Source organism: Lepidochelys kempii, chromosome 2 (assembly GCF_965140285.1).
Source record: "Lepidochelys kempii isolate rLepKem1 chromosome 2, rLepKem1.hap1, whole genome shotgun sequence".
NCBI lineage: Eukaryota > Metazoa > Chordata > Testudines > Cheloniidae > Lepidochelys > Lepidochelys kempii.
In genome coordinates, this window is record NC_136381.1 from 24,596,037 (window position 1) to 24,609,663 (window position 13,627).

At 41.1% G+C, this 13,627-nt stretch overlaps 1 protein-coding gene across 2 annotated transcripts in view; it reads right to left on the bottom strand.

The window, feature by feature from the left end:
- Positions 1–13,627, bottom strand: part of COL14A1 (collagen type XIV alpha 1 chain) — a 174,755-nt gene that overhangs the window by 20,980 nt on the left and 140,148 nt on the right. For both annotated transcript variants that reach the window (XM_073330233.2, XM_078851428.1), the window contains exons 39-40: positions 12,808–12,861; positions 10,555–10,608 (exon numbers count right to left, since the gene is read on the bottom strand). In XM_073330233.2, the coding sequence (XP_073186334.2) occupies positions 10,555–10,608; positions 12,808–12,861 (108 nt within the window). The remainder of the gene's footprint in view (positions 1–10,554; positions 10,609–12,807; positions 12,862–13,627) is intronic.

Consider the following 13,627-nt stretch of genomic DNA (forward strand, 5'->3'; position numbering starts at 1 on the left):
AATTTCTTCTAGAAGGCAACTTACTTTTAATTTTGTTATTAAAAGATTTTGTTAAGAAAGGAAGAAAGAAAGAAAGTTGAGGATTGGTCCTGCTTTGAGCAGGGGGTTGGACTAGATAACCTCCTGAAGTCCCTTCCAACCCCAGTATTCTATGATTCTATGAAAGAAAAAGAAAAAAATTCACCCCATCCAGAGGGCCAGCAGAAGCCTACATACCATTCAAGTCCCACTTAGGACCTCAGAACAATGTTTAAGTGGGATGAAGTGGTACGTAAGTCTTGTGTTGAAGCTCTGCAAAAGGGCAAATTTCACCTATAATGTTGGAGGAGAAGATTGCTCTTTTGTGAATTTTAAGCACTCTGAAAACTCTTACTAAAATTACCTGAGATGGATCCCAATCCTACCAACTCTTCTTCACAGATCATTGTTACTCATGTGACTATGCCCATTGACTTCATGATGAAGGCATTATCAGAAAGGAAAGTTTCATTGCCCAGAAATAGTGCACAGCTTTATTGGACACCACAGAGGCCCTGATTCAGGAAGCTGCTTAATGAGACTTCATTGGGCATATTCATGAATGAAGTTACACACTTAAGAACCTTCCTGAACCAGAGCCAAAGACTACCCCATACTAGAGAGCAAATTACTCATGACAGGAAGTGTACAAATGTAGAAGAGTAAAGGATACTTATGCATATTAATCAGGAAGCACATTTTTCCATTAACATACTCTAAATCATAACCCCACCAATTGTTCTGATCATTAATCCAGAACCAATATTTGGAAAAGTTTGCTAGTTCTAAAAGCATTTATATTTGTCCACCAAAAGGCTCCCAACCCTGACAAGTTACAATATATTGTGCGCAACCTTAAAAAATAAATCACATAATACTGGTTTTCTTCTTTCCCTCCTTCCTCCTCCCCTTAAATTCTGATGATTTTAGCAGTGGTTAGGTGACAAACTACTAGATGCAGAGCCGTCCCTTGGGTAGGGCAAATCGGGGCGACCACCCCAGGCCCCACACTTTGGGGGCCCCATGCTTTGATAAAATCAGGACTGTCCCAATATTTAGTCCTTTGTCCCACATTCCGACTGATGTATGATCAGGATGCCATTTGTCCCAATATTCAGGTGAGGAGGCGAAAGGGCAGATGGGCCGGGGTGAGGAGGCAGGTGGCGGGCGGATGGTGCCGAGGAGCGGCGGTTGGGTGGACACGGTGTGTGTGCACCAGATGGACAGCAAGGAGACTAGCGGGGAGGTGAGCAGCGGGCAGGCAGGTGAGGAGGCAAGCGGCAGGAGGGCAAGAGGGAGGGAGGTGAGGAGGCAGATGGGCATGCAGATGGCGAGGAGGAGAGCAGCGGATGGACGGGTGCACTGGATGGGTGGTGATGAGACTAGCAGGGATGTGAGCTGTGGGCAGGCGGGTAAGGAGGCGAGCGGCAGGCGGGCGGAAGGGCGAGGAGGAGAGTGGTGGGAGGGCAGGCGGGGTGAGGAGGCAAGTGGTGGCTGGGCGCGCTGGGCGGACAGTGAGGAGACTAGTGGGCAGGCTGATTTGTCTCGAGCCCCATACCCCCCTAGGAACGGCCCAGACTAGATGTAATGCTTTAGCATTTGGAAACTGTGATTCTAACCTGCTTATATATGGTATAAACCATTGGTTTGAAAATTTATCTTTGGTGTAACTGGAAAATATTCTCTACTCTGCTGTAAAGGTGTTTAGGTGACAAAATAAGTATATCATATAACTTATCCATATTATATCCACTATCCACACTGTGGATAAGGGATGCTTTCCTGTTTCAAAGTATACCACTATGATTCCTAAAGCTTCAAGAGCCCTATAAGGCCCCCTCATTATGATAAGAACTAAAGAATAAAAAAGAATGGTGATGTTACCATGAATAAATGCCAGTGTACCTGAATCCACTTTAAAAGTATAAATAAACAAATAAATAAATTTTGTTCATTTCAAATCAAATCAGCAAATCAAGAAAAGTTTGCTCAGCTCATGAAACTGCAAATTCTAAAGGTATGACAAACTCTATCCATGAATAACCCGTGAAATGAAATCAAAAATAAAAATTGACAAATACAAGCGGTGTTTCTGAGCTTGATGCGGGTAGTAGCCATTTTGCTAAAGAAGTGTTTTGTTTTTAAGAACGTTTTGAAAAATTTATGTTAGACAGTCTTCATTTGTGACACTCGCAGTATGGAAGCCCCTTACAAAGTGATGTGAAGCAGAATACCTGTTTGTTTTCATATTGGTTTAACTCTCACGAAAACTGATGCTTTGATATTTAAACAAACTGTTTAATTTTTTAAAAACAAGTAGGTGAAAACCTGTCCCTGTTGACTTCAATGGGGCCAGGATTTCATCCAGAATATTTTATGGAAGTCTTTCCACTGACCTCCAAGGAGCTGAATTGGACTCAAAGAGTCTCCACACTACTGCCATACTTCCCTTCCCACCCTGCCAGTAAATGGCAGGAACTAACAGTAAGCTTAGAAATACTGGTTTTTCTTTGAATGTAAAGTTTTTAATTACAATTCATTTATTCCCACAGGGCAATACTTCTTACTCTTGGCTGCTGGAGAATGTCTCCTTGCATATCCTGGGGGTGCATTTCTCTTGGCACTGTTTCTGTATCTCTTGGCCATTTAAAATGGTCTCCCGCTGTATTTGTTAGGTGTGAAAATTGCCGTTTATAAATTAAGTCAAACAGGAGTCTGTCTCAAGGAGCAGTATGGTCGTAAATGTTTGTTGTGCTAACCCAGAAGTAAAAAATATATAACAGTGTGGTTTGTTTATGCCACCATGAGGGTTAGTGGTTTTTCAGATTATTTGATAGCTGATATGTGTTTTAGACTAATTCTGAACATATGTAGCATGGGGTGGCGGTTAGGAAGAGGAATTGGTAGAAAAAAATGGAAATGTGTTTCTGTTGGCTGCTTATGCCACTAATTTTGGTTGAGTAAAGACTGTGTGAGCTCACAGAATAGTACTCAGAATACTAAAACATTGGGATACTGTGCATTGTTTCATTTATTGAGCTCTCTTTTGATGGCTTAACCCAAATATTGTCATCTTTTGGAAATATGGTACTATACCTCAGATGTGGTCTTATTCAGTAAACTTAGTAGTCAAGGATTCATGAATTTGCTCCAGATACTCCTGTGTCTAGGAACCAGATATTTCAGATTTACATGCATATAAGAGCTGAATCCACACTCAATGCCTGGATTTCAAAACTACCCCCAAATATAGAGAAGTTTAGATTTGAATGCCAACCAAAAATTATCCAGCATTATTTTGTAAGACTGGTTTAGTTCAGGGCATATTGTGCTACTGAACTTAAATACATGCACGAGAAATCAATATCAGTGGTGTATTTTGGGGTAAAATGCTACCTTAAATTCACCCATGTGCAGTGGGCAGAATGAGACTTAAACCTGATTTAAGACTGTGGGTAAAATTCTGGCCCCAACGAAGTCCTTGTGAGTTTTCCCACTGACTTCAAAGGCGCCAAGATTTCACACCTTGAACATACATGGTACTTAGACTTTTTTTGGCCCTCTGCAGAAGGCTGATTTTCACTCTAAAGGCCAACTATGGAGTCCTGCATGTAGGCAAAACTCTCACTGAAGTTAGTGAACCCCATCATTCAGTATTTACTCATGGAAAACTACTGAGCGTGTCCAAGCAAAGGCTGCAGGATAGGATATAATGGCAGGCCAGGCTTGTCTGAACAGAATCAAGCCCAATGCCAGTATACTCGAGACTTCAAATATTTGTTTTTGCCAGATCAAAAGCTCAAAAAGTAGTGTTGTTCCCTCCCACATTTCACCACTGTAAAGGATTTTTGAAGTTATTTTGCATTAGTTTTTACCCTTATGCTAATTCATAGTAATGGTGGCAGGCATACAAGTATCCAGTTAATTCACTAAAATACTACAGACTACTTCAGTAATGTCAATCTGCAGATGTGAGGTGGTTCACAAAAGGGCTCAGTTTTGTTCTGACTAAATAAAGCTAATTCGGGAAAATACTAGTAAAGTGATTTCTAGAATCTTTCACTGCTCAGAATACACATCCTTTTAATGTAATGACAGTGTTTGGAAAGTTGACAGCACAAGCCAAACTAGACTAGTTCTGCTTCACAGCATTTGAACACAGTAATGCCCATTTAATATCCCACCTCACCTTTGTAGTACTGCAGATTAAAAGGAATATATTTGAGTCATCCCCTCTAAGAGCTGACATACAAGAAGTTTCTCTTTTATTTTTCACATTTTAAAACTCAAAAGGCCCGATATGGTGCACTCTGCTAACCACGTAAATGTTTTTCCTCCATTGTTTATACTATGCTGCTAAAAATCTTGTTTTGAAAATAAAATTCCCTTCCTTACCAATCTGGTCCTTTTCTATTCCACACATGGGGCTGAGCAGGTAGAAGTGTGTCACCATGGCCAGGAGAAAGCTCTGAAGGACCAGAAGAGTTAAATGCACCTTCCAGCTGGGCTAATGCTGGCAAGCAAGGTAAAGCAGCAGATGGTCAAAGCCCTCCCACCTGTTCCTGGGCTACTAGCACACCCATGGAGCAGCTCAAGGGGAGGTAGTCACCTGACACCACATCTCTTCTTCTCTGCTTCCTGGTGCTCAGCAGAGACATGGTGAGCCACATGCAAAAAAGCAGTTTCCTCTTTCCAAGGCTACCTGCCTATCTGCTAAATCATTCCTGGCTGCAACCCCAACACCAGCATATTGTTCTTGTCCCTCTGCCAAGGAGAAGTCTGGTGTGCAGGGGGAGTCCCTAGGGAAGATGGAGGTGGCGGGGATGGAGGGGGGAAAAAGCCACCAGGGAACAATGAGAGGTGACCAAGTCACAGACATTTTGGGGTAGGGAGTAATTCAAATGAGCTGAGGAATCTGAGGACAGAGTGATGGAGGCAGTCTCTCCCCCAGTATGTGCATGCAGGAGAGATGTACCTACCGCACCATCCCTTAGAATGGTACTTTATGGTCCTTTCTTCCCAGCTGGCTATTTCTGCCCCCACAAGGGTGGCTTGCATCTCTCAGGAGAGAATGAGGACTGTAAGTATGAGTGGACCGTGTGTGTAGGCCATGGGGAACATGGGAAAAGAAAGCACCTTTCCTCCTCTGCCTGTGCACCTGCACAAGGGCCAGTCATAATCTTAACTTCATAGCCCTAGCAGAAAAGGAAGAACTGAAAGGACAAGGGAGTGTAAGTGGAGAATATTTGGGCCAGATGTGGCTTGGAAGAGTGAGGGGGGCTAATCAACACCTTGATCTCAATTCAAGCACACAGTCCTGCACAATTCAACCTGCCCCTTTTGTGCAGGACATAGCTGCATCCAGGAGAGTTAGTGTAAACGCACACATTGCCTGTTTTAGTACAACCACTCTAGTATGGGCGATTGTGTGGGAAGAGAAGGGCAGGGAAAGGTTCCTTGAATATTTTTGCAATGACCACATCACTGAGAATCAAACAGGCAGAAACCATGTCTCCTTTCCCAACATCTTTATTTCTATATTTATATCAGGAGGACTAAAATGAGCCAGGGGGTGGTTCTTCGTATTAATCTGAAATTTAGATTTAGTCCAGGTACCCGATTTGTTTTAAAAAAAATCTATCATGGATGCTTAGAGTTTGTTTTATTAACAGAAAACAGATCTTTAACTCTATTTCAACCTTTAAAATGAATTTTAATCTCATCTCATAGCATGGGCAGTCCATTATGAAATTGATTTCTGTTTGTATTTTATACACCTGATTAGAGGATATACTCTAATTTCTTCTTTTAAAAAGAAACTACTGAAAGCTACGAAAAGGAAAGAAATATAATTTTTAAAAAATCTTGGATAAATAAACCAGGGATAAAAGAAAAAATCGACAACCTGAGGGGACGGGGGTTTAAACTTAGTATTGAATAAAAAAATTAAAATAAATGTCAATGGGAAGCAAAATCAGAGACCCTTATCAATAGATTTTAATAATGATTAGAAGCTCTGAGTATTAGAAAGTAAGACGAAGCAGAAAGGAAATAAACGTGAACTGGAAGGGGAAAAAATCTATTTGGAGTTAAAGGACGTTTTAAAATTAACATCATATAGGCTATGATTCAGCAAAATGCTTAGTCATGTGCTTAAATCCCACTAATGCTAGTGGAATTTTTCAAGTGCTTTGATGAATCAGGTCCATTATGCCTCAAGCATTTTAATTAATAATAAACATTAAAAAGAAAGTGATGGCCAAGCTAAGAATAACACGGAAAACATCAATTCTAGTATAACTTTAGTTTCACAGTATAGGCTGAAAAATAGTTTCAGAGCTTGGCTTACAGAAGGAAGTTTGACAAAGAAAACATTGTACAAAAAAGTAATTTACTTCTTCATAACTTTCCAGTGCCCCTTTGCTGTTGCTGGAGTGACATCTGTCAGAGTGACAGAATACTCCATTGCCGATTAGCCTTTCCTTCAGACAGACTGTGCAGTGAGGTTACTGGACTGGATCGCCACTTTCACAGGACTTTTATGCCAGTGTAACTCCACTGGAATCCATTGAGTTACACCAGCATAAACTAATACAACAGAGTGGAGAATCAAGCCCATCATGCTGTATGTATAACATCAGAGTCTGTTGCCATAGAAATCACTGTAGCATATAGCACAAACACCCAATGATAGGCCTGATTCTATAAGACCCTCAGAACTTCCTGAGAAATATAGAACTGAAGAACAATCATCTAGTTCATTTTCTCAAAAGCGGGGAAACTAGACACAGGAAAGAATTATGATCAGTATTTAAAACTGAGAATTTATTTAACTTCCCACCCTTATTATAGACCACGCTGGAGCTACCTCCAGAATAAGAGTTAATTGCCTTTCCCCTGACTTAATCAAAGCCTTTGTCTATGCCATCCTTTTTTCTCAAAAATATCCCACTGTGGCCACACTACCAGTTCAGCTCCCAAGTGGTCGCACCAGTTTAAAAACTACTGTCTGGCACACAAGGGATCGAACCGGGCATTTCTGGAGCCAAAAGGATAAGCAGCTACAGCTTGAGAGAAAATGGCAAACCTGTCTAAGTGGGGCTGTAGCAGCCTCATACTTCTAGGGATTGGGCACAGAAGAGAACCTGTAACACATACACTAGTGGGTTACACAGACAAGTCACTGGAGGCCACTAGCATTTTTAGCACCATGTCACCTAGACTTGCTCTGAGCAAGGTTAGACAAAATGGTGACAAGAACACATGGTCACGGAAGCCTTAAAAAACTAGTGCTCTCCCCAGTACTGAAATTGCAGCTGAACCAGTGATAACAACAGTGAGAAGTAGGGGGAGGGGGAAGGGGAAGGCCAATGCAGACATAGCCAATGGGAAGGTGCTACGAGAAGCTACAAGATTGTGAGGTATTAGAAAAACAGAGAGGTATGTAGTATACAACACAGAAAAAGGAATACACTTAGAATAAGATTGAAAAGAGGGCAGGTGATATGAAGTCTGGTTGTCTAACATAATACAGCAATAGTTGTGATCTCATATGTTTGATTCGTAATTTAGTTGTATACTTGGAAACTTAGTTCAAAATGTTGGTTTTGATCTGAACATAACTCAGCACAAATCTCACTCTTTAAAAAGTCTCTCCTTTTTTTCTTAATTTCACAGGGAAACCATCTATTGCCCCAAACACTACACTGACTTCAGTGGAACTACGCACGGGCTTAAAGTTAAATGTGCTTAAGTGTTTGCAGGATTGGGGCCAAGATCTGTACCACTGTACAGATCCTGAAATAACAGGGCTGAGCTCAATGCCAGAAGTCCAAAGAATGAAGAAGAAAGAAGCTCCACAAGCTTCTGAAGTTACAAAGTTTCATAGCTATTTTCAAGAAAAGCTCCTAAATATCCAGAAGAGAATGTAAATCTTGTTTAAAGGAAACTATAAGTCCAATTTAACTACGTACTTGACCTGTACATTGTACTGAATTACTAATAATCAGGTAGGGATTCTTTTGCAATACCTGGATTCAGTGTACCTAGCAGTATGAAACAAAAGACTGATCAGCTGCTGCTTTATAAGTCTAACTTATAGAGGTTTCCAAAGACACAGGTGAAAGTACCTAGAGGTTTAACCAAATAAGTTAATACTAAAATCCATATCTTGGTTGCTAGCCAGAATGTAAATATCCCTCACAGGCTCACTATAAGCAGAAGAAAGTTGATCACATCTTTCTAATATTATGTAGTTCATTCTTAGTTTAACAGCGTTCACCTTTTCACCTACTCTTTTACCCATGTTTCATTTTTAAGAAAGTAACGTACTGCCAGATTAAGAGTACTGGACACAGAAGACCTCTATTTGTACCAAATAAATACATCAGAAATAGCATAGGCTTCCTTATTGTTATTCCAGCATTTCTCAACCTATTCTGGAGGGCAATAAAGTAACCCATTTCTGTTCCTTGCTTCTCTCTTGAGACAACCAACAAAGGTGCTAGTTAGTGCCAGTTGTAATCATGGCACTGTTTGTGACATGGACATCTATGTACTAGATTGCTGTGTCACTGAACTGGCTGTAAATTAAACTAATAACAATTTTGATTCCCCCACCAGTGCACAAGAACTATCAGGTATAAATCTAAAACTACTATATAAATAGATCCATATTATTATTATTATCATTATTTACCAGGCCCGCCGAAAGCAATTCTGGACCCCAGGGCAGAACAGTTAATGGGCCCCTAGAAAGGGATGGCTGAGGTTTACGACACTACATTTTATCCTATTGATAACACATTAGAACCCACTATACGAAAGTTGTGGCTTTGCTTGATGTAGTTAACTTTTTTTTTCCCTGTTACAGCACCAGTGTTAAACAAATTGTGAGCCAAAATATAAGATGTAGAATTTGTTATTTTGAAGGATATATTTAAATTAAATAAATACATTATGGAATGAACATGGAGAGAGTCCAGCAGAGGGCAACGAAAATGATTAGGGGACTGGGACATGTGACTTATGAGGGGAGGCTGAGGGAATTGGGCTTATTTAGTCTGCAGAAGAGAAGAATGGGGGGGGGGGGATTTGATAGCAGCCTTCAACTACTTGAAGGGGGGTTCCAAAGAGGATGGAGCTAGGCTGTTCTCAGTGGTGGCAGATGACAGAACAAGGAGCAATGGTCTCAAGTTGCAGTGGGGGAAGTATAGGTTAGATATTAAGAAAACCTATTTCACTAGGAGGGTGGTGAAGCACTGGACTGGGTTACCTAGGGAGGTGGTGGAATCTCCATTCTTAGAGGCTTTTGAGGCCTGGCTTGACAGAGCCCTGGCTGGGATGATTTAGTTGGGGTTGGCCCTGCTCTGAGCAGGGGGTTGGACTGGCTGAAACCCCCAGGTTGAGAAACACTGATCTAGATGAGTTGAAGCACCCCCCTGGAAGACCTCTGCATAACCTAAATTTGGGCATAGTCAGTTCTCAGAAAAGAAGACAGAGGGGACACCTGATAAGTGTTCAGATATATTAAGGACTGTTATAAAGAGGACTGATCAGTTGTTCCTCATGTCCACTGAATGTAGGACAAGAAGTAATGGGCTTAATCTGCAGCAAGGAAGATCTAGGTTAGATATTAGGAAAACTTGTCCAACTATACAGGTAGTTAAGTTTTGGAGTAGGCTTCCAAGTGTTCCATCATTTCTTTTAAGAACGGGTTGGACAAAGACTTGTCTAGGCTGGTCTAGGTTTACTTGGCATGGCCTCAGTGCAGGGGACAGGACTTGATAACTTTGCAAGGTCGCTTCCAGCTCTATATTTCTATGAATCTGATTCCTAGCCATCACCGCTCTTGAGGCAGAGATCCACATCTCTCTCCCTTCAGACCAGAAGTTTAGGCTTGCAGTCCCTCTGCACCTCACTGCAATTTTCCAGCAGGTCTGATCAGTGTCCAGCACCTCTGGTTAACTCTTTGTCCGGGGACTATAATGGTGTACACCAGTTACCAATTAGTCCTCACAATGCAAACTGCATTTATTCTTAGGGCAAAAGCAGTTCAGAGAAAAGATATAAAAAACTATAAAAGACCCTAAATGCATGCTAAAAGATTATCAGAGGTCACCCACAAGACCAATATAGGGCTCTGGTAGGAATCAGTCTTTCATACCACAGAACTGGGTTTGCCCCTTTGGTTACAAGTTCCTTTCTGTTCTTAGATCAGGAACCAGACCCCAGCTAGGGCCTTTTATCTCCAGTCTCTGGGAACAGGTAATCATCGGCCAATGACCCTCTCCATAGGGCACAGCATCAAAAGACTGGGGTTTTGCATAACTTCGGTCGTATTATTTACATTAATCACTTCCCAGGCATTCCCCAGGAAAGCCAGATAACACTTTTTGTCCCAAAAGTCCGTGCCTGCCTGGCACATTTCAATATAGTTGTTTGCACTCCTTAAACTTCCCAGGTCTCACCTGTCCCAGTGCCATCACTGATGGAACGGAAACACTTCAAATGAGAAATCTGTTTGTTTCACCTTACCCTTTGACCTTGAGTTCCATCCCGTCCCGGTGGTCCTGATGCTCCTGGGACACCCTATGAATAATAAGAGGGCAAAAGATCAGAGTGGCAGCAACCCCTACACTGTATAGTGCAACCCCCTTTATCTGACATGACATCAAAAGCCCTGGGATAAATGGGGCTTCAGATACTCAACAGGATGACTCATGGTAGGGCCATGTCTATGATTCAGGCGAGGTGGAGCTTCAGTGAAATAAATAGGGCTTATTAATATGCACATGCAATTAACCTTTTCTGTTTTAATATCTTGTTTAAAAGCAAATAATGTCTACAGATGCTTTGTATTACTCCAGTTTTATACCAGTGTGACTCCATTGAGGTAAATCAGATCCTTAAACTAAATCTTTATTTCCATCTCTCTCTCTTTCAGTTTTTGTAAAGGCATGAGTTACCATATTGTCTGAGCTCAGTGCAGTAATAGCAAAGGGGCAAACCCTTGATCAAGCATCCAGCCCAAATAAATGAGCTATGCCTGGCAGAGTTCCACAGAGTTCAGATGAAATCCTCCCACTCCTTCCACTGGCTGCCTAAAGGCACTGGCATTGATCCCAGACCATTACTGCAACCACAGGCATAAAAAACGATCCAGAAGGCTGGAGAGATTGATTTATGAGGAAAGATTATGAGAGCTAAGTATCTAGCAAGACTAGAAGTTGGGGAACCTGGTAATAGCAGACAAATATCTGAAGTGTGTAGACATCAAGGAGGGAAAGGATTTATCTTGGTTGGTTGGTACAAGAGATTATAAGCAGGAGTAATATGATAAAACTAAGAAATGAAAAATTGAGGCTACATATCAGGAAAACTGACTTCAGCAAGAGTTGTGGGCGCTCAGCAGCCCTCAGCATTTTGCAAGATGGTCATAAGAACATAAGAACAGCCAGACTGGGTCAGACCAAGGGCCCATCTAGCCCGGTATCCTGTCTTCTGACAGTGGCCAATGCCACATGTCCTAGAGGGAACTGACAGAACAGATAATCACCAAGTGATCCATTCCCAGCTTCTGGCAAACAGAGGCTAGGGACACCATCCCTGCCCATCCTGGCTAATAGCCATTGATGGACCTATCCTCCATGAATTTATCTAACTCTTTTTTGAGCCCTGTTATAGTCTTGGCCTTCACAACATCCTCCGGCAAGGAGTTCCACAGGTTTACTGTGCATTGTGTGAAGAAATACTTCCTTTTGTTTGTTTTAAACCTGCTGCCTATTAATTTCATTTGGTGATCCCTAGTTCTTGTGTTATGAGAAGGAGTAAATAACACTTCCTTATTTACTTTCTCCACACTGGTCATGATTTTATAGACCTCAGTCATATCCCCCCTTTAGTCGTCTCTTTTCCAAACTGAAAAGTCCCAGTCTTATTCATCTCGCCTCATACGGAAGTCGAGAAAAATTGAGTGCCTGATTTGTAAATGGCAATTAAAAGAGCCTCCCTTAGTAATCATAACAACTGCAATATGCAGGACTGTGGCGGTCAGCAGCGTGCAGGATAGAGTGGATGGATTTGCAGCAATGGGGTTCCTGAACAGTGGTGGGGTGATAGACAGCATGCATATTCCTATTTTGGCATCAGTCCCCCTTGCAACAGGGTACATCGAGAGAGGACTACTTTTTCTATGGTTATGCAAGTGTTGATGGGTCACTGGGCATGCTCCATCAATTTCAACATGGACTGGTCAGGGAAGGTACAGATGCATACATCTTTAAGAGCATAGGAGTAAGGTTTTTAAGGCCCAGCTTGACAAAGCCCTGGCTGGGATGATTAAGTTGGGGTTGGTCCTGCTTTGAGCAGGGGGTTGGACTAGATGACCTCCTGAGGTCCCTTCCAACCCTAATCTTCTATGATTCTATTACAGGTTCCCATGGGGATATGTAGATATCCACCTACCAGAGTTCTGCAAATCAGGTAGTCAGATAGCTTGCTCACAGTTGCTCTCATAAAATTGCACCTCAGATTACTTGTGGGTACAAAAAGAGAGGCTGGCTCTTCAAAGTCAGGCCCTAAGTGATTTGCCCACGGGCACACAACCAATCAGTGACAGCGCCACAATCAGATCTCAGAGGTTACTGATTCTAAATCCCTTGCAGATTCAGCTGTACCACAGTGCCCCTCAATATCTTTTAATATCTGCTCTGCCCAACACAAGGATGGCAATTCCACATTCAGATAGGTCTACTAAATGCTACATTAAAGCAATAATATAGGGAATACCTGCTGGCCAGGGAGACCACGATCACCCTTCTCTCCTTTTTCACCTGGTGTTCCCTGGAGATCAATAATCACACATAGTTAAACAGATAAATTGCTGGACGCCTCCTATTTTCAATTGTTCTTTTCAAAACAATGTGAAAAAAATTAACTACAGATTCATTTTTCCTATTAAAGAATATCCAAAAATTGTATCTGTAGTACTGGTTTGCAAAAATGTAAATTAAATCTTTAGAGATATGGAAAATAAAGAAAAGGAAACTCTGATTCAAAAATGACTGTCAAATTATTGTTTAACAAAACCTTTAACAAAATGGAAACTAGGGCTGTCAAACCATTAAAAAAATTAATCACGATTAATCACGTGACTAAAAAAATTAATCACGATTCATTGCACGATTAATTGCACTGTTAAGCAATAATAGAATGCCATTTATTTAAATATTTTTGGATGTTTTCTACATTTTCAAATATATTGATTTCCACTACAACGCAGAACACAAAGAGTACAGGGATCACTTTATTTTTATTACATATATTTGTGTTGTAAAAAAACAAAAAAAAATAGTATTTTTCAATTCACCTCATTCAAATACTGTAGTGCAATCTCTTTATCATGAAAGTTGAATTTACAAATGTAGAATTATGTACAAAAAATAACTGTATTCAAAAATAAAAATGTAAAACTTGAGAGGCTACAAGTCCACTATTTCTTGTTCAGCCAATCACTCAGACAAACAAATTTGTTTACATTTGCTGGAGATAATGCTGCCCACTTCTAGTTTATGTCACCTAAAAGTGAGAACAGGCATTTGCATGGCAT